Source organism: Accipiter gentilis, chromosome 23 (genome assembly GCF_929443795.1).
Source record: "Accipiter gentilis chromosome 23, bAccGen1.1, whole genome shotgun sequence".
Taxonomy (NCBI): Eukaryota; Metazoa; Chordata; class Aves; order Accipitriformes; family Accipitridae; genus Astur; species Astur gentilis.
In genome coordinates this window covers 14774777-14796872 of record NC_064902.1, presented here as the reverse complement: position 1 = coordinate 14796872, position 22096 = coordinate 14774777, and the positions used below count along the sequence as shown (strand labels likewise).

At 35.8% G+C, this 22096-nt stretch overlaps 1 protein-coding gene across 2 annotated transcripts in view; it reads left to right on the top strand.

The window, feature by feature from the left end:
* CFAP20DC (CFAP20 domain containing) overlaps positions 1–22096 on the top strand; it is an 84810-nt gene that overhangs the window by 4200 nt on the left and 58514 nt on the right. For both annotated transcript variants that reach the window (XM_049826698.1, XM_049826697.1), the window contains exons 4-5: positions 1306–1378; positions 20174–20288. In XM_049826698.1, coding sequence (XP_049682655.1) covers positions 1306–1378; positions 20174–20288 — 188 coding nt within the window. The remainder of the gene's footprint in view (positions 1–1305; positions 1379–20173; positions 20289–22096) is intronic.

Genomic DNA, 22096 nt, shown 5'->3' with positions numbered 1-22096 from the left:
GAAATGAGCTGGTTGAGAATTAACTGCCTTTTGAAGAAAACTTGAGAAGGTGATTTTAGTCAAATGAAACGGGAATCTTCTAGTATACTTCTCATGCAGGGTATAGAATTATAAATTAGTTTTTCCAAACAAACACAAAAAATTAATAAGAAATTGTATAGTCTGGTCATGCACTAAGGCCTTGAAGATTAATCTGAGTTTTATAAAAGAAATTTACTATTATCTTCAGTATAATAAATGCCAGTCTAATGTATCTTTCTGAGAAATCCAACTTTGTTTATTGCCAATGTTATGATAAACTATTACAGCCTGAAATGAGGATTGAGAATTAGTGTTGTAGATTATCCCTGCTAAGAATAGTTTGGTTTCAAATTTACCTTAGCTAGTGCTGCAATACTACAGTTAAATTTCTGTTACCATTCTGTCTCCCTCTGTCTCTTCCTCTCTTAAGGTGTATGTACTTCAAATATTTCGTTTATGTCAAGTATACAATCTTTTGAGTGGTAATCTTTGCAATACTCTGCAATCTTTGAATACTCTTCCAAAATAAAATACATTATATATACAAATATAATTTGAAATTTTAAAGTGTCATTTGACCCACAAAAGAAGGAAGTTCTGAACTGGCATTCTTTAGAAGAGGAGCTAATGTTTTTGCTGAGTCTTGTAAAGTCAATGAATAGCAGCCCATACCCTCCCTGATGGAATAACTAAGAAAACAGCATACAATTCAATTCAGACAGCTTTGTACTGTTTTCCCTTGATAGGGAGCTATATGAATCCTGAAAGATTTCTTGTGTTTGTTCCCTCAGTTAAGCTCCATTGCTATTGTTCTAAAAATCAGAAGCCTCCACTGAGCGTTGTTGTCATGATCTGGATTGTGTTTTTACCCAAGGATTTTTTGAAGTTGTTTAATCAGGTGTACATTGTCACAAATGTGCACGCAAGTTTCATATGACTATAAGATAATCTTGATGGGAAAGTATTATTTTATTTTATAATGCCTATGGGATATTTGGTGTCTACATGCTCTTGGAACACAAGTAGAATTGTAAGGAAAAAAAAAAGGTTCCTTTTATTTTCATGAGAATTCCACCAAAGCCACAGATGGGACTTTTAAAACAACACTTTTATTGCAGTTTGAATTGGTTTTCTTCAAGTTTTTCTTGTGTTCATATGTTGTGTGAACCTTGGGAAATAGTGTTGCAGGAGCATAGCTGTATCGTACAAAATGGAAATGCTTGATGGTGAAATGTGCATCTGCACACACACAGCAGGTGTATTTAATTTTTTTCCTGTTTCTAGTGGGACTGATCCAGCAATTTCTGACACTTCAGATTTTTGTGCCATTGGGACAAGACTTCTCCACTGAGTTACTGTAAGATGCATAAAATTTCCTTGAATACTTAATGTAAAGTGAATTCCTGATTGCAGCCATTAATTGTGGTGGCAGATTTTGCATTAAAGTGCAGTGACTTATCAAGTCTATAAGAAGTTAATTAAGCTAATGAGATCATTCTTCCTTGGATGTTTTAAATACTGACATTCCTTTGAACACAGAACAAATTCTAAAAAATCATGAATGACGATGGTGAAAAATCTGAAGAAATTACATTAATTTATCAAACATGTGAAAATACTGGCTCCTGAGAGTCTCCTGAAAATCCATAAGAGATTTATAAATAACTATTCCAGGCCTTTTCTGTTCAGGACAAAAAGTTACATATTCTAATAACTGGGGGAGAAAAAAACCAACCAAGCAAATGGTAAAAAGCCAGAACAACAAATGGAGTGCTGAATTGGTATAATTATGTCGATACTGTGAGGAAAGAGAGGTACCACTGAAACAGACTTTCATTAGTTTGATGTGGAATGATTTAACAGAGTTCTAAACTTGGGCAATTGTCAGTCTTTGGACAACATTTCCACCCTAGTGGCATCAGCTGTTTATGACTAGCACAACCCACTCAGCTTTGTAGCCAGTAGTACACCTAAGGTTTGGATTAACAAAAGAAATATTATGCCATTAGAAACCCTGCAAGAAAAGGTGGGTTGAATGATATGCAATTAAACTGAGTAAAGTCAATGCAGAAATTTATTTTTGTTTGTCTTTCTGTAACTTTGCATTCATCGGTACCTACAGGTGTCAGCTTTTCTTGATTGTCAGAAATCTCCTGTGTGTGAAGTAAGGGGAAAAACAACTCTTGTAGGTTTAAGTCAAAGAGGACAAAACAAGATGCTGGGAAAATGTCATTCAAGCTGTACTGTAGTAGAGAAACAGCGTTCACTATAATGTGAATAATCTACTTCATGAAATTAGGATGGTGTGCTATTTATTTTATGTTGCTGGCTAATTCTGTTATCTTCTGTCCCTTCACATAAGTAGAGTCATCCTGGAATTTTTTTGTTATTTTAACAAAGAATATGCTAGTGTGAATTGAGTCATATTTATTAAAATTCCTCAGTGGATTTATAACAATGCATGCAGGTATTTTAGTATCATTTGTAAGCCACATCATGTTGGTAACATTATAGAGTCCTCTGTGGCATGCTTAATTTCTAACATGATTTTAGAATCTGAACATTGTGAAAAATCTTCAAAAGATAAATTAACTTATTTAGCACAGATCTTCACCAGAGAATATTTTTGCTTCTCTATGGAGCATGAAAATTTGAGAGAGAACACTGGGCTCAAAATACTTGTTTTAAAGACAGCTTTGACTCTATGAATCAAGATCTTGGTGCAGAAAATACTAACATTTTACTAATTTAAAGTGAGAAGCTGTTGGCAGGAAAGCTGGCAGTTGTTGAATAGACCAGAAAACTGCAGGTTTTCAAGCCTTTCGCTTCAATTTCTCATCCTACTACAGCCTTTACATATTTTCTGTTATATTTTCCTTTCAGAGTGGTTTTTTTTATTACTTACCACAGTTTTAATAGTTTTTTTGCTTAGGTGTTAGGTATATCTAACATAAGCATACGTGACTTTAAAGCTACTTCCCCCCCCCGCCCTTGCAACAGAAAGAGCTTCTTTGTGTGTCAAATCACACTGACTTTTCTGTTTCTGAGTGTAGTTCTCGTTACACTTTCTGCTTCTATGGTTTTAATTGCTGCATTGCTTCTAAAAGTGTGTAACAAAAGGGACGAAACAAACATGATATGCCATGCAGTAAGCAGAAACCCAAGTACATAGATTTGCTTCTCATAGGCATTTGTTAGACAGATGGTAGGAACTTAATGACAGGTACAGGAATTCAGGTTTTCTATAGCGTCATATTGAGTTTGGTTCTTTTGGGTGCTTGCCACCCATCTATGCCTCTTAAAAAGAACCTCTTCTCTACTTTTCTTCTACTCATTTTTTCATCACTTGCTTTTTTTGGTAACAGAGAGCTCTAATTTTTTACCACCTCTCCCACCTTTCTTTGCCGTTTCTCTTTCCAGCTCATATCTAGACTTTACATTTTCTTCATCTTTTCTCGGTACTTCCCATTCTCACCATTACTATGTCCCTCTTACAACAATATATATGTTTACTTCTGTAGTATTCTTATGTACTTCTAGAAATTTAATACATGTATTTTGTATTTGTTATAGTTTATGTAAACATATATTTACTATACAAAATTACTGTATTTAAATAGTTATGACTTCTTTTTCTCTTCTCATCAATTTTCTGATTCTAAATTAGTGTTATCAGAGAGCCTGATACAAATCCTAATTCTCTCACCTTCTTTTATGTTCAGTGATTTCAGTGTCTATGTGGATGAATTAATCTCGCTTGATACATTTCCATATACTTTTTACAAAAGTATAGATGTTTAATTCAGTGTAACAGTTTCATTACTTCATTACTTATGTTTATAATCAAATCATGCTTATCCTGATAATTACATAAGTTCATTGATGCTTTCAGAGTAATTGGAGCTACTTAAAGGTATACATGCCTAAAAAGTACAAACTCATTTGTTCCCCACTTAGTGCAACTGTATGCAGAAGTTAATAAAACTTCTTTAAAAATAAATTTAGTACTAAGTTTTGTATTAGAAATCAACTGTAGCTTATTGATATACCTATAAACTCCTTCAAGACTTGCAAAATACACAGTGTATTTTATCCTAGCACACTGATGATAATCCAGTAAATAATGAAGACAAGTCCTTCTTGCTTCACGTGACTGCTATTCAGTTGTTTTCATTTCAGACATATTGAAAGGAATCTCTTGCTTGTTTGTGGACAGAATATTGATTGTGCTGTTGCTTCCTGCAGTTTAATGTTCAAAGATGGTTTCTTACATAATCTGACTACTTACTACTGAATCTTTGAGTAGCTTCAAGTGAAAATTGATAGCATGCCAAGCCATCAAATTTACTTTGTGTAAAAAAACCACTTTGGCAAGTTTGGTAATAGCTGTACATGATGCTTTATGGTACAGTTCTTCCTCTCCCATTCTGCAAAGAGATGGAAATATGAATTTAGTTTGAGCCTCATCCTCTTTTACATTCTGCTCAGTGATTGATCTGATCAGCAAACAGGAATTTCTTCAAGGCCATCCCTCACTGCTGGCATCAGCTGAGCTAAACCTTCTAACTTGCTGCTATCAACCAGTCATGTGAGATTGCTGTCATAAATACTGACCGTGCAAACAACTGTTCAAACTAGTTTTTCCTTTGCCTTTTCTTTGGAAGAAATTTAAGTAGAATTTTAGATACTTTGTTAGGTGCCATGATTAGATGAGTATCACCACATTAACAATCAATGTATCGATCTGCCTAAAAAATGGGTAAAATAGATTGTGGATGAAAAATTTGGTGAAGCATAATAAAATCACAGCTAAGGTAGAAAGCATGTAATTTATGCAGCCTTTTTGAAGCAAATAATAGCAAAGCTGTTAGTAATGCTGAATGTAGCCATCTGTTGTAAATGTAGTAGCCAGCTGTTAAATCTTCAGTATTACAGATTTTGCTACCTTTCTGAAAAAGGAAAAGTAACTCAATGTTTGAAAAAAATATTTGTGTGTAAAGAAAACAGCATCTGGCTTTTGTTGGCATTCTTGGTTTAATTCCCAATATGTGGACATGTGCAGGTGCTAACACTTCTGCTTGGCATTTTGACAGACACACGAACATTCATTTATTCTTAAAATACCAATGCCAGTCATTGTCATACTTTATTTCTGATATGGGGTTTTTTCAATGTTAGGTATCACATGAAATTAGTACATTGTGTTTTACAGCAAATGAGTAGAGCTGTTGATGTGAGAAAATACACCTTCAAGTTGTACCATAGCCTCCAAAAAAACCCCAGTAGAGTAGTCTGGGGTATGAACAAGGATCAGAAGCTATACTTCTGCTTAAGTATGGAAATATTATGTGGTCTTGTATGAGTTCCTGTAGGTTGCTCAGCCTTTTTTTCCCCTAGTTCTCTCGTATAAGTTATGGGAGTAATTTATCAATTTATTTTGAAAATGTATTTTAAAGAGTTAACTAACTCACTGTTGTATGATACTTCTAAATATATGAAGTGGTAAAAATAGGAGTTGTAGTAAATTTTAAAATCTGGTGGTTGATCAAGTACATTTTCATGGATATGCAGGTTAATGTGTGCTGATAGTACAGATTTAATATTTGATGTATTATCCTGTCACTGAACAGAGGCCAGTTTAGGGAGATAGCATTTTTGATGAAAGTTTTGTGTTTGAGCATCCAGACAGGACAGAAGATAGTAACAACAAAATGTGTCCAAGCTAATATGTAAAGTGATCCAGCAAGGCTAGTGGCAGAAACAGAACTTACTGATCCATTGCTGCAGCTCTTAAGTCATGCCAACTATCTCAATGATGACAATTTCACAGTACTTCAAACTACTTGTTTAAATCTTTAGATGGTAAACAGCTGTAAATCATGTGTGGCATACTTTGTAAAGGTGGGGAGGTTTGAGATCTCATGTGAGATTCCCCTTACCTCTGAGACACGAAAACCTGCACAGCAAAAATGCAAACTGTCAATGATAGCTGCTTCTCAGTCAGAGAGTCCTGCTTATGTAGCCCAGAACTTGGTGCATGATATTAATGTGCCATGGGACTGTGCTTTGTTGCCACTTCCTAGGATTAACTATGTCTCTTTATTCTTCATGATGTTTTAACCTTCTTTTAAGACTCAGCTGGCAGAGTGCTTATCGACAGATTTGCTCAGTTAGTATCCCACTGTTCATAGTCAGATTAGCTTTGCTTGCCACTAGCCTTCACCAACTCCAGAAGGCATCAGTGCTTGTTATACTCTGAGGGGAGCACACACATTTTAGAAATATTTATATTAATAAGGAATTATTTTTCTGGTAAAGAGGTTAATCTTACAATATTGTCATGGTTTAACCCCAGCCAGCAACTAAGCACAACGCAGCCGCTCACTCACTCCCCTCCATCCCACTGGATGGAGGAGAAAATCAGGGAAAAAAGTAAAACTCCTGGGTTGAGATAAGAACAGTTTAATAGAACAGAAAAGAAGAAACTAATAATGATGATAACACTAATAAAATGACAACAGTAGTAATAAAAGGATTGGAATGTACAAATGATGCGCAGCGCAATTGCTCACCACCCGCCGACCGACACCCAGCTAGTCCCCAAGTGGCGAATCCCTGCCCCCCACTTCCCAGTTCCTAAACTAGATGGGACGTCCCATGGTATGGAATACACCGTTGGCCAGTTTGGGTCAGGTGCCCTGGTTGTGTCCTGTGCCAACTTCTTGTGCCCTGGCTGAGCATGAGAAGCTGAAAAATCCTTGACTTTAGTGTAAACACTACTGAGCACCAACTGAAAACATCAGTGTTATCAACATTCTTCACATGCTGAACTCAAAACATAGCACTGTACCAGCTACTAGGAAGACAGTTAACTCTATCCCTGCTGAAACCAGGACAAATATGTACTGTAGTCAGTTATTTTGTCAGAGATGGACTGCTTTATAACCTTATTTATGTTTCAGTTAAAAATCATTATCGCAGGAAAGTGAGGGTGAAAGGCTGTTACCTGCCCTCAAAAAACATATATGTAGTAAGGTTTTAATTTTAAAATATAAAATGATCTATTAAACATTATGTCCTATAGTGTGAGCTGTAAGTCCTCTGCTTTTTTCAGTAAGTTATTTGTCAGGTCTTGTGGCAGATAGTTCACTTGAGTCATGTTATTTCAGTATTTGTACATCTTTTCTTGTACTTGATAGCCGTTTCATTTGAAACATGGTCAGAGAACATTTTAAATTTAGTATATCCAATTATAAATTGGGAGATCAATTAGATTACCTCATCTACACAGATAGTTCAGTAGATAATCCAAATGCTTTCTCTGTTCTATTGTCACTTTGCAGGATGTTATCTATTTCTGATCCTGTTATTTGAGAAGTGGAGTTAGTGATTACAAACACCATCCAAAACTCTTAGATCTTCTTTTCTGTCATAAATATGTTATCTGTTTGCATTCTTTGCAAATCTATCATCAATTAAGTCTTATTTATAATTTTCCAGCTTACCACTGGGTAGAAATAAAATATTACTTAAGATCCATGAAAAAACTTTTTAAACCCCAAATTTAATATTACTCCGTCCTTGTTAAAATTTGAGCTTTGGTAGAAACAGTTTGGGTACAGATCTGTGTTAAATGAAGGAAAGATCTTGTCCAGATGCTGCTAATATTCTGAGTAGAGATCAGTTCCCATTATAGTACTGCTTCATTCTGGGTAGCAACTTGGAAGAAGGTAGAAGTGAAATTTGCCAGTGGTACCAAAGAATAAAAACTATCCAGGTGGTAAGTAGATGTACAAAATTTATCCCACTTTGGCAAGAAACAAAAAAACTTACATGAAGGTTTTTGATACTTATTTCTCTTCGGGACTATTGGAATAAATGCTGGGTATTTTTGTTTTAATCAAATTCCAGTTATTTGGCTTTATATCTGGTGTGATTTCATTAGTCAGTGGAATTATTCCCACAGTTGTTTTCTTCCACTATTTGTAGTTTCATAAAGATGCTAAGATTTTTTTTTTCCCCTCAGTTTTCTCACCAGCATGTGCTGATAGGAAAAATATAACAAAGTATTGCAACCATTCACAGAATCAGATCACAACTGAGGTTGGGAAGGACCTCCAGAGATGGTCTAGTCCAACCTGCCTGTGCAAAGCAGACTCAGCTAGAGCAGCTTGCCCAGGACTCTGTCCAGTTAGGTTTTGAATCTCTGCAAGGATGGGTACTGTACAGTCTCTCTGAGCAACCTGTTCCAGTGTTCAATCACCCTTACAGTAAAAATCTTTTTTCATATGTTTAAACAAAATCTCTGGTATTTCAATTTGTGCACATTGCCTTTTACCCATTCTTTAGATACTGCTGAGGAGAGTCTGGCTCAGTATTCTTTATTCCCTCCCATCAGGTATTTATACACATTAGTGAGACCTGCCCTTGAACCTTCTCAAGGCTAAACAATCCCAGCTCCCTCAACCTCTCCTCCTAGGTCAGATGCTGTAGTCTCTTAATCATCTTCACTATCCTGTGCTGGACTTGCACCAGGATGCCCATGTCTCTCATATCACAGAGCCAAGCACTGGACCCAACGCTCTGGCTGTGGTCTCACTAGGGCTGAGCAGAGAGGAAGGATCACTTCCCTGGACCTGCTGGCAGTGCTTCTCCTAATGCAGCCCAGGATGCTCTCGGGCTTCTTTGCTGCAAAGGTGCTTTGCTGGCTCATGATCAACTTGTTGTCCACCAGAACCCTCGGGTCATTTTGTACAAAGCTGCTTTCCAGCCAGTCAATCCTCAGACTGTACTGGTACATGGGATTATTCCTCCACATGTATAGGACTTAGTCTGTAATTTAAAGTTATGACTTTATTTTAAATTTAGTTCGGTTTGGGTTTTTTAATGTGTTGAAATTCATCAGAATTGAGGCAGATGCTTGGGTTTTGTTCACATTTTTTGCTAGGAAGAAGAATTTCAGAAAGCTTGGGAATAATCAAACACAGTTGGTGGGGGTTAGCTTTTGAAAATTTGGCATTTTCCTAACTCTCTTTGGAATGACATCTCAGAATTAGCATAGCCTGAAACCACAGTTGTAGTTTATTTTCACTCTGTGAGGAGTGATGTTTTTGATTGTACATAGAAGCTTAGTGGGTTTATAACATAGAGATGCTCTTGATTTATTGAATAAATGGGAACTCTGGAGTTTCAAACTCTGGAACATACTTGATAAGGTTTAAGAAGTTTTCTGTCAAAGTTTAGCTAGTTATATATAGAGGAATCTGCAGGGGGAAAGGGCTTAAAATGTCCACATTCCTAAAGTAGTTGTACTTGTTGATAAGAAATTTTATTGCAACACTTGTGAACAGCACAGTATAATGTAGATTGTTGTACCATATTTTCTTTTTTTCAAACAGTTTTCTCTAAATATAAGTTTATTACTTTCAAATTTTTGATAACCAGAACATACTAGATTTTATATGCATAGCTAGTTTATTCATAGACAATATAATAGCTTGAATTTATGTGAATACATGCTATCATAATAAGTCATCATTTTAGGTTTGCTGACAGAGATATGATAAATTATTCATGTTAATCTAAGGACCCAGCATGTTTCCAGATACAGAACAATAAAAATTTGAGTCTTGGTTAGTCTTGTGAAACTTAGGCCAACCTTTTAAAATTAGAAGCAGGACAGATGCTAATTTTATCATGTACTTCTGACAGTGTTTGAAGATTTTAGATAGTGACTGAAGGTAAACTTCATTGAACAGATTTAGAGATTATTTGAAATTCTGATGTTTAGTAGCATGAGACTTGCTCCTTGGAAGTTTTGTGAAGCAGGAGTGAAATACAGAAACATTCTTAAAAGTATTAGGGTATGTTAAATTCCATAGCTTACAAAGGAGATTAACTCATATATTTGAAAGTAAACATTTTTTTAATAACTCTGCCAGTCATCACTTTCACTAGAGTACCAATGCAGCATGGGTGGTAATTTAGGAAACAGATATCCAAAAAAAGATATCGCATGAACAGGGTGTCCTTCTTCCACATGTAAAAAAGGATTCATGCCATTATTATAGCACTGATAACAAAATACACCATCCTAGTTTAAAATTAGTTAGATTAGCCACTTGCTTAGATCCTAGTTAGATTAGCCACTTGGTCTGAAAGAAGATAGGTACTTGGTCTGAAAGAAGATAGGTACTTTCTTTCCCCCTGGTCAGGATAAATCTGTTACCCTTATTCTGCAAATACTTCTAATTTCTCACATTTGATGACTTCCATTGGTTCTGCAGCTGTAAAACTGTTCAAAGTTGTCATATGAATAATTTCATTGCTTGTTCAGTTGATCAGTATAAAACATCAGGCACGGAGAAAGACTTTTTCCACTGTTGATCTTCTATTCTAGAGCTTGCACACACCCATATTTACTTTCTGCTTGTTGAAGGAATCTTTTTTTTTTTTCCCCTTGACCCAAGAACTTCTTCAGAAGTATATACTGCTTGTTATTTATTCCTCCATGGTTATCAAGATCTCTAACTACTACCCAAAAATGTTTGTTCTCTGAGTGCCCCTTAACAGTTTAATTGTGCATCCTTCTCCAGCACATCTTTAGACTATCTGGATTTTCATGACTGTTTTTCTCTGCCCTTCTTAAGTCCATAGGTATGAGTACCATTTGAGGGGGAGTAGTGGATCTTTTTTTCCAGCAGTGTTTATTTCCGTATTTGAATGTGTACCTTCTCTGTGCACAGTGTGAATCAGTTGTGTTTCTGAAAGGTATCAGTCAAGGAATTAATGATTTTTAGTGTTGGTTGAACAGATACAGATGTGTACCAAATTTTCTTTTATCTGAGGAACTGAGTATGTGCTCAGAACTTTCTCAGACATTGAAACTCTTTTCCTTCAATGGCTATAGAATGTGTTTAATGTGTCTTCTGCAGAAGGCTCTTTTGTTGGATACCTGCCCCCCTTCCCACCCCGGTATTTTGTGGCTGTAAACACAGATATTCTTAAGAGGGTAACTTCTTGTTTCTTCAGTTATTGAAGGAGAGAAGTCAGAATAAATTTCCCATATTTTTGTAAGAAAAAACCCTTCTGTTAAAAACTATAGGTTCAAAATTTGTCAGTGGACAAATTTACCAAGGTGAGAAAGAAAGAAATTACGATGGTAGGGCTGAATGAGCATCCTGAAACACTGAGGAAATTGCTCACACCTGGTGATCCAGGTTGCTAAAAAGTTGAATGTTGTCATCTTCATTATTTTGATGATAATCTCTTCTATAGTATCTTGTGAGAAAGTTTAAGTTAAAAAAAAAAAAGACATCTTACTAGAGTTAAAACAGAGACTACTAGCATGATACCAAATTCTGCCCAATACATAAACTTTTAGATTCTGAATAGCCTATGAAGGTTGTGAACTGTTTGAAGAAGTTTTGATTTGTCAATAATGTAGGTAGAGAAGAGATCACACTTCTCTGAATGTTATTGAGGGCTGTCTTTTCAAACTCCACTGGCAAAGCAAACCATGAGCTTTCTGCCAAGTTAATGCTTCAGTAAGATACAGTAAAAAAATAGGAAGGTAGGTTGATCAGAATATCCTGTAGTTGTAATTACTTTGAGGGCTTAAGGAGACTGTCGATGTGGTATGTAAATCTACTTGAGTCAACTCTTCAGAGTATCTTTTTGGTTGATTAGAAGCCTGGATAGTTACTGTTTGCCTTAATGTGACTGTTCATGTCTAAATAAATCTCACTTTTTAATTTGCTCAGCTTAATTGTAGACAGTTGTATTTGCATAGTGATCTTAGTCTAGCGGTATTGATCTTGAAAGGAAAGACACTTTAAGGAAAGGAAGTGAAGTAGTGGTGGAGCCAACCCTTCTGTTTTGCAGTTCAAAAAGACAAGGAGTAAGGCTTTTTTGTCTAAAGAATACTGCTGGCATGGTTGTGATCTGACATACAGCAATAGTGATCGTATGTAAGAACAGTTAGCAAGGTGCACAATGACTCAAGGGTTTCCAGCCTTAGGCAGCGGCTGTCTCCATACAGATATTTTCTTGCATATGCAATTACCATTTTAGAGACAACATTAAGAATTCAGCTTATTAAAAAAAATATAAATTCAGGGATAATGCCTCAAAGTTTCACCTCTTTTGAGATTTATTCTTGATAGGAGGTGCGGCAACTTATATTTCAGCTTGCTTTTCTGGAGATACTTGCATACACATGATAGGATGTGCAGACATTGAAGAAAATGTCATGATCTGACTGGATACCTATAAGCTGTCCTGTGTTCCTGGCTACCGAAGAGTAGGGCATGGCACTTACAGATGAGGAGTAAAGCAAGTTATTTAAACAGGCAGCTGAATGCACATAGCAGTAAATGCTCCACAATACAAATATAGAGAGGCAGATTCTGCAAAAACTTTATATTGGAAAGATGGGACCTGTCTTCCATACCTTTATTTTTACTTTAACTGGGTATGATCCTTTTAAGGAGAAAAAATTCCCATATAGTTGGTCAAAATTAGGATAGATGATTCCTGGTATTCTTTTTAGTCAGGCCTGGAGCTTAAGTCATATGAGGAGCGGCTGAGGGAGCTGGAGCTGTTTAGTCTGGAGAAGAGGAGGCTGAGGGGAGACCTTATTGCTCTCTACAACCTCCTTTCAGGTGGGGGTTGGTCTCTTCTCCCAAGTAACAAGCAATAGGGTGAAAGGAAACAGCCTGGAGTTGCGCCAGGGCAGGTTTAGATTGGATATTGGGAAAAACTTCTTTACTGGGAGGGTTGTCAGACATTGGAATAGGCTGCCTAGGGAAGTGGTTGAGTCACCATCCCTGGAGGTATTCAAAAAGTGCGTAGACAAGGTACTTCAAAACATAGTTTAGTGGGCATGGATGATGGTTGGACTCGATGATCTTGAAGGTCGTTTCCAACCTAAATGATTCTATGATTCTTTATTGGCAGGCTTTCACCATGAGCTCAATACAGTTGATGATCCTTTCTTAAATCTTGCCACTAACACTTAGATATTTTGTTTCATTTTAAATTGGTAGGCAAAACCATTTCAATTGCTGTTCTCGGCCCAAGACGTTTTCATTCTCTTAATACTTTCAAAAAGGGATCAGAGCAAAAACGGGAGATAAAGTAGTTTAACTTATTGGAACACTATATCAATCTGTTTCTTAAAGGAAAAGTGTGGTGGGAGTCTAATGGCATAGACCTTGATGAGGATAATTTTGTTACATCCGACAGGAAATTGAAGAATGTGTTTAGAAAACAGTTACCAACTTTTTTTTCACTGTAAAGATAAACTAGAATTCTAATTTTAGGTAAAACTATTACATTCTGCTGAATATTTAGTGACAAGTAAATTGAGGTCTGAGAAGAAGGAATACTTAGTCACAGATTATGATAATCCAAGTAACATATTTAATTTCAAACTAGAGAAGATGGTTTGAGTCAGATTCTGAGCCAGGTAATTTACAGTGGTCCTGAATGCAGGTTCTTGACTCGGCTATTAAAAAAAAAAAAAAAAAAAAGAAGATTTTCAAAATAAATTTAGAATTAATATTTGTCCGTGGTGTGTCTTGAAGCTTGTGAGTTCTTTTAAAACATCCTAAATCTGGATGAGATCCGATTGTCCTAATTAATGCCTTAAACCAGTCTTTTCTGGTGTGCATCCTTCTGGTGATATGATAGAATCTTCCAGGTAGTATTCAGCAACAGTTTTTATCTGCAGACCAGGAGCCAAGGCAGGAGGAGTCAATGTGAGAAGACAGAACAAGCATGAAAGCAGAGGAGGACTGCTGAATAGGTGATTAAGAACAGTAGGGGAAGTGGAGATCATTTTGGCAAGGAGAGGAGAGTGGAGGAAGGGGGCCTCTTCTCTTTCCATGCATCAATCTCCTTTTGGCAGATCACTTTGGGCCTGCTAATGGACAGGTTTCCAGCATTACCGTTTATGTAAAGACCAGAGAAACAGAATGATGAACAAAAATACATTTCTCAGACTTGTTTCAGAAATAGCATATTGCTTCCCCCTCAGACCAGAGTACACTCGTCAGTCTGCCAAGCTCAAATTAGATACAATTTGTACAGTGAAGTCAACAGTTGTCACAAAAAGGAGTATTTACTTCATCAGGCTGTTGTATCCTCCGAGGCTGATGTTACAGGATTTGTATTGAAGTTGTAGTCTCTGCCAATGAACAGCTAGTGTAATTGCTTTTTTGCAAGTGCAGTTACAGGCAAACTTAATTTAGTGTAGCACAATACCTTTAGCTTAGTAGGCTGATGAAACATTGTGTCTAGTCTGTACAGTTCCCCCTTTTTCCACTAGTCACTTCAGTCCAAGATCAAGATCATTATCTTTGTGTTGCAGTATGTCTGCATAAGATTCAAAATGCCCTGAAAGTAATTATTTTAACCAGTATCACTTTATCTTTGTTTAAATATAACCTGGATCTGTTGGAACTGATGGGAGAGATGCTTTGTTTAAGTTTTAACTTGCTAGGTAGTGAGTCTATTTTAAACTATCATATGATATGCTATTAAATTAATAGAGTAAATCTTATCATGGTGATAGATGATGTCCTGGTGATATTACAGAATAAATTACTGTCTTCCAGGACTTTAGAGAGAAGAAAAGTAGTAATTATATATATTTTGGTTGGATCAGTTTAGGTAACATGGAGTAAACTGAATCCTATTTATGTTTGGTTGGTAGGGTTTGTGAGTCAGGATTTTCATATGCCAAATAAAGTAAATGCATGATCCAGTGTTAGAAAAAAAATAATTAGTTTTGTCTTTTTAAAGGGCAGACTTCTTAGCAATTGGAATAAATGGTTTAAATGTGAGAAATATGGCTGTACTTAAGAGAACTGTTACATACAGCAGGTGCAAACATAACCTTTTCTTTGTCTTTGTAAACATGAAAGGACAGATTGTCTTTCTAGAATAGATAAGTTCATGGAAAGAAAAACAAAGTGCAAAGAATAGCAGCCAATAAACTAAAGAAAAGAGCCAACAGAATTAGTTCCAGGCATAAATAACTGCATTATAAGGGTAATTTGTTTAGATTCTTGAAAAGTAGGCACTAAACTTTCCACATATTAATACTCATTAGAGTGCTTTGTACTGAACAAATTAAAAACTGTTTCCTAGAATTAGGGTTTTCTAAACCATTTGGCAGAGTTAGCCATGCTTCAGAGGAGCAAACCACCCTGCCTTAAAATAGAATTTACTAAATACTTGAAAGTAAAAGAAAGATGAGCTCATTTCAAAACAGGATGTTAAAATATTGATAGAAGTTTCTAGAATATGTTATGAATATTAATTACCACTTCCAGAATTATTTTTTTGAAACAAGTGAAGTTCTAAGAGTCATAAAACTTTTACAACAAATTATCCTTGATCAGTGAAAATACCAGGTCATTCTTTCAGTTTGAGAATTGATTGCAAATATGTTGATATCTTGTAGGGAGAGCTCAGGAATCTCCAGTTCTTCATAATTACTCATATTTGGAAAGTTTTTCTTTTCTAGCAACTAGATTTGATGATTCTCTTTTTGCACCTGCCACCTGTATTACTGCCTTTCTATGGATGCTGTTTAAGGGGACTTTGGTGTGGGTTTTTGCCTTAATTCTGTCCAGAAAAACATTATCAACAGAAAATCCAGTATATAAAAATAAAGCTGGTTCTTCACAACCTGTTTTCTAGGTCTAGGTGACATATCAATCTTTCTGATCGCGTATTTTGTAGAGATTTGATTGATTTTCAACATAACTAAGTCTTCTTTTATGAGCGCTGAATACTGTGCTCTGGATTTCAGATGATCAGACAGCCAGTTCAATAACGTAGTATCTCCTACAAGACCAATTTACAATTAGCATGTAAAGTAAAACATATGTGAAGTACAAGACTGCTCCTGAATAAGGAAACTTAAGAATCTATAAGCATGACACTGAAATTTTTGTGGAGAAAATGGCACTACAGTTGCTAAGTACTAATATACTAACATACTAATAGTTAAGCTTTAGCAGAGGATTCTATCTGGATTTTGACTAGGGTACAAAGATATTTCCATTAATAATAAATTGTGTGGAGTTGCTCTTTGCTTGGCAACATCAGTGAAATACCTGCTTTCATGTTTGGTAAACTTCCAGTTTAAGTCATTTACAAGGAGAAAAACACTTTCATTTTAAGAACAAGTGAGCCTGATAAATGAAGCATCCCTTTAACAGTCCAGCATCATTTTTTCTAAGTTCATTTTAAGCCTTGAATTGAACATTAACAAATGGTTATAAATTATTATACATACAGGAGCAAAGTGAATAGGTAATCTGAGAAGATGAGTTTATCTGTACTCTTGGGTAGTTGCTGCCATTTACTTGCAATCTCACTATAGTTACCATTGTGAGGAGAATAGTCAATCAAAGTTGAAGATATAAAATAAAATTGAAAATTGAATTGGAAGGTAATTTTACTTTCAAATGGTTTTCAAATGTAGATGTTAAGTGTGAAATGAATGCAGTTAATGACCATAGCTGGGAGAGTTATGCACCTGCTGATCACAGGAATATTATTATAAATGAGGTTGATTTTTCCTGTTGACTACCTCATTTTTCTCAACATGGACTCATTACTTTTCTATCACATGTCTGACCCTTAGATATAAATACTCAAGTGCAGACATAATAAAAACACATTAACTCCTATATAGATTTTTTTTTAATGGATCTTTGAAAATCAAGATGTGTGCTGCAGATGTTTCTTGCCTTTGTAGGTTTAACATAGGTCATGGATTTTGATAACGGAAAAAAAAGGTTGAGTTTCACTGTGAGTACTCTTGAGTCGTTTTACAAGTGAGTTCTAATGTTCTAACTCTCGTTGTCTGAATTATTTCAGAAAAGAGTTTCATCAGAACCTTGTTTTTATTTTTATTTACCAAGAAGTAATGTAACTGGAAAGTCTGAAAGTTACACCAACTCAAATAATTATCTTTCTTCTCCCAGAAAATAAATTACTTCAGAGAATTTTAAGACCATCTTCTTTCTCCAATTTTGCCTGTTCTTCAAATGTTTAACCTACTCTTGCCTGCAGAATATAAATATTTTTGTTTTAAATTCATTTACTGAAATAAATTTTAAACTTCTTTAGGTGTGATTATAACTATGTATCTTAAGGTTTGCTGCTTCTTTACAGCATACATACCATCACAAAAAACATTTTATTTTAGACTTATATGACAGTCTGATATAAATGTGTGTATCTTTATCTAAATTAATGTGTTTAGTATTGCACTTTGGAATGTAACTGAGCTGTACATTTACTAATGGCCTTTTTATTGCTAAGGTACCTAATATTTTTTAGGAGGGAGAAAGATAAAACTATTCATATAAAAATAAATAATAAAATTTAAACATATTGAACTAATATTATAAAGTGAACTTAAGTTTTTATTGCCAGTTGTTTGGAGATATGCATGACTAAAGTCTAGGGTCCTACTGCATTGTTGTAGCATCATTTAAATCAACATTCACCATTGAGAATTACACAGTTAAGTTTCAACAGGGATAGTATTTTTATTTGTGTTTCAGCACTCAGGTTACTGTAACTACCTGGTTCCTCAGCACAGTTGCTCAGCTCTACACAAAACCACGAGATCTAGCAAGTTTCAAACCACCACTACTACAATTCTTTGAAGTTCTTTGGTGCCTCAATTTCTTAGCACTTCTGAACATCAAGATTTAGAACAGAGTGGAGAGTTTCTGAAAACTACATCCACAGGTTTTTCATCAAAGAGTATATGAGAAGCAAAGTGATGGATGGAACTAAGCCTTGATCTGGGGCACAGGCTTAGCTATGCAGCCAACTTGCTTGTGATCTTAGGTGAATTATTTCACATCTTGCTTAAATTTCTTCAAAAGTAAGATCAAGCCCAGAGTGCTAGCATTGTAAGACACTTTGAGGTCTTCACTTTTCAAGGACTTGATGGTATTATTAATCCATCCATAAATATATGTGCAGCTGATACTGAAATCTGCTCTGTCAAATGATGGCAGTGGTAAGGACATAATGTTCTTCCTCTGGCACAGTAGTGAAATTTCTGCCTTTGAAGTGCATATGATTTATGGGAGGAGCTGCTAGTCTTTCAAAATGAAACATCTAGTAGACTCTTTCACTTTGTTTTGATTTGTCCACCCATGTTATGAGGATGAATAGATTAAAGATCAGATTGTTTGTAAGGGAGAGGAAAGAATCAAGAAGTTCTGGAAAGCTGATGGACTTTCTGTTTGCTTTGCATGATGGTCTTAATGACTCTGGGGAAACAAGAAAGCACTCCTGTGTTTTTATTGCCTGTACTAGTAGAATGTTTTGATGTTGCAGTATATTTTGTATTGTCCTTGGTGGAACTCTCGAATTGCCAAAAATAGCTAATGTAGCTTGCTCCAGAGTTAATGCCCTCCTAAGATGACCTAAGGAAAACGAAGACCGTTTCAGGCTGTTTATCTGCAAATTTTGGGTCACAACGTTTCATTAGTTAAGCTACAGATAGTCCTTACTAATGAAAACATGTTTTCAGTAATAATAATAAAAAAATCTACAGGGCTGTCTCACAATTTTAAAGTAAAACTCAGCATTTAAATATAATTATTATGAGTATTTTTAACAACACTAAGTAGTGACAGAAAGTTGTTTACTGTAATTATTTGTCATCTTCTCAGAGGGGCTGTGAATTACAGAGAAATACCCATCTGTTAGAAATAGGCTTGTTCAAAAATAATAGGTAAATTAATCGTTATTTCCCCAGTTTGCAGCCTTTGAAGTAATGTCTGTTCTCCAGTATAACAAGGTAGGACTGCTGGGGAATATCAAGGTTCTGCTGCTGTTGTGGTTTAACTTCAATAGGCAGCTAAGTCATGCACAGCTGTTCTCTCACTTCCCCCCACAGTGGGATGAGGGGGAGAATCACAAGGGTAAAAGTGCAAAATCTTGTGGGTTGAGGTAAAGACAGTTTAATAGGAAAAGTAAAAGCTAAATAAGGCATCTGCTACTTCCCCTCAGCAGGCAAGGTGTTCAGCCATTTCCAGGAAAGCAGGGTTCCATCACATGTAATGGTTACTTGGGAAGACAAACGCCATCGCTCCCAACGTCCCCCCCTTCCTCCTTCTTCCCCTAGCTTTATATGCTGAGCATGACGTCATAAGGTCTGGAATATCCCTTGGGTCAGTTGGGGTCAGCTGTCCCGGCTGTGTCCCCTCCCAACTCCTTGTGCCCCCCCAAGCCTCCTCACTGGTGGGGTGGGGGGAGAAGCAGAAAAGGCCTCGGCTCTGGGTAAGCACTGCTCAGCAGTAACTGAAACACCCCTATGTTATCAATGCTGCTTTCATCACAAATCTGAAACATAGCACTATACAAGCTACTCTGAAGGAGTTTAACTCTATCCCAACCAAAACCAGTACAGCTCCTCATAAGACTTGAAGGAAACAGAATGTAAAAATGAGGCTCTTTATCAGTTTAAAGGAAGCCTAATCTTTGTGATCATGGCTGTGGTCTGAATCTATTAGAAATGTTCAAATTCAGTGTCCTTGGTGGTATTCTGAGATGACCTGAATAGCGAGCAATAAACTTCTGTATTGTAATTCACATTTGAAGATGTGTGCTCAGGAAGTAAAACAGACAATGTCTTGTGTCTATCTTTAAGCTGACAAAGAGTCTATATAAAATGACAGAGGTATTTTTAGGAAAAGAAAGCAAATAATGTTTTTCTAGTTAGCAGGTGACAGTGTGTCCCAAGATAACACAAGCTTAAGGGGCAGAAACAAGTGTGATTATTAAAGGCTACTGGGTTCTCGGTTCATACAAATTGAATTCTTTCACAGTCTGAAGGGCTATGGAAATCTAGTGAAGAGTGTAGACTGTTGAAATAAAATTAGCATGTAAAGTGATTTTATATATGCAGGAATATAGCCACCAAGTTTGAATTTGAGAAAGAAATCTCATTACTCATCTTGTGAAAGAAGTAATTCTTAAATTCCATATTTGCTATCACTGACATAAAGGTTCTGCATATGAATAGTTTTTTGGTGATTGCCCAAAGATACTAGATTATTGAATTGACAAAGATCTGTTCCATTCTCTCCTGCCTTTTCTTTTATAGGATAACTGATTTAGGAAATATTAAGAGAAGATTGTATTTATCAACGGTCCAAAAGGAGTTGTCTATAACCCCTCTGCATGCAAAAATTCCTCTGTTTACAATCAAGCGCAAAATAGTAGGTACCTTGGGAATATTCCTTGAACTGTGGTTGAGCATGCTCTTTTATCAGAAACATTTTATGTAAGTTTATAGACCTGTCGAAATTACTATTTGGTTTAGAATTCAGTTCCTGCTAATTCAAGATATGTGTGTGTCACCTCTACTGGATGGTGTCAGAACCACTTAAGACTACTGCTCTTCTACCCTTTAACATTAGGAGTTCATTCCCGTTTTCCAAGATTAATGCTGTTTGTTATGTGTTTATCTCTCACTTCTGCTATGTGTTCAGCCTCTAAAGTTCTCTGTCCCCCTGATACTTCTTCATTATAGTGTTCCTGTTCGTGTGTACCTTCTCCTGTAGTGTCCTTTTATTGCATTAGTTGGAGCTGCAGGTAGACTGTAGCTGACGGCTACTTTCATGTGCTTCAGATTCTAGCATATATGAAACAAAGTATATGTCAAACATGAAAATAAAACGGTAGCCATCATCTCCCTGTTCCCCTCTCCCGCACCCAGCCACAACATATGGTAACAGCTGTCAGGATACAAAACCTGATAGTTACCATCTAACCTTGTAAAGACTCAAGTCTCAAATATTGCTTTAGAAAATAATTTGGAGATGAGAATAGTTAGATTTCAAATATTTTAAAGTATAAGTAAACACCAAGAGACCTAGATAACAGTGTACTAAGCAGCTGTGGATTTAAGGCTAGTTATGAGAGAGAATATTTTAGAAAAACTCCTTAAGTTATGACTTAAGATAGTTTAGGTGAAGGCAGCTGTGATAATTTTAGATTTCAGGAGTTTTCTGCTTTGTGGTTGGATTTTTTTCAAATGAATATGCATCAGATCATACCCCTGAAGTTGCTGTTAATTCAAGACCCACTGAAATGAAATTTTCTTCAGTATAATTTCAGTTAGTTCATCTTGGTGTCAGGCTAGCACAAATGTTTCAGGACTAGAGTATGCATTAATATACACCAAATTCAATCAGAATAGAACTTCAGTTATGTATTTTAATTTTAATAATAAAACATTAATCAGAGATCTAAATGCTCTGATCAGTTATAATGACAAAATATTTTAATCACCTTAATGCTTGACCAACCTTAAAGAGTAGGTTTGTATTTTTTAGTATATCTCAGGTAACCATTCTTTTAAATGGTTATCTGCTTATTGTTGCTTTTACTTAAAGGAGGGAGTATGCTGCTTTCAGTGATTAGCTAGATGTTTTACATGGCCCTGATAGTTTAACTTATTGTATACACAAGCTGATCACTATTATCAGTATGATTGGTTGTGAATAAGCATATAATATGTTCTGTATTCCATCAGTAAAACATAGTTTACATTTTCACATGCTAGCTTTCTGTATTGAATTCTTACAAATGAGCTTATTTTTCAACCTCAGCAATTGAAATATCAGTTATAATTAAATACTGCATTTTCCCATTCCATTGCTTGGTGTCTTCAAAACAAGTATTCCTTTCCTTCCAAAATTTCAGACTTAGAAGCTGAATAGTAATGTATGCACGGTTTTTTTCCCTCAAAAAATGTTTACTATTTGGATTTAGAAACCAATACTTTTACCTTGACTGTATAAGGAAATGAGGCATGTACAATCATTATGTCTTAGTAGTCTTCTCCCTAATAAAACTTCAACCCATTGGTCAACTGTATTTTACATGTGAGTAATCACATCAAATATATTACAGTTCTGCAAACTTAATGAAAATGGTTGCATTTCTCGTCAAGGCCATCTCTGTTTATTTCCCGGTTATAGAAGATGTGTTAGCATCAGCTCATCCCTCACTAGATATCAGA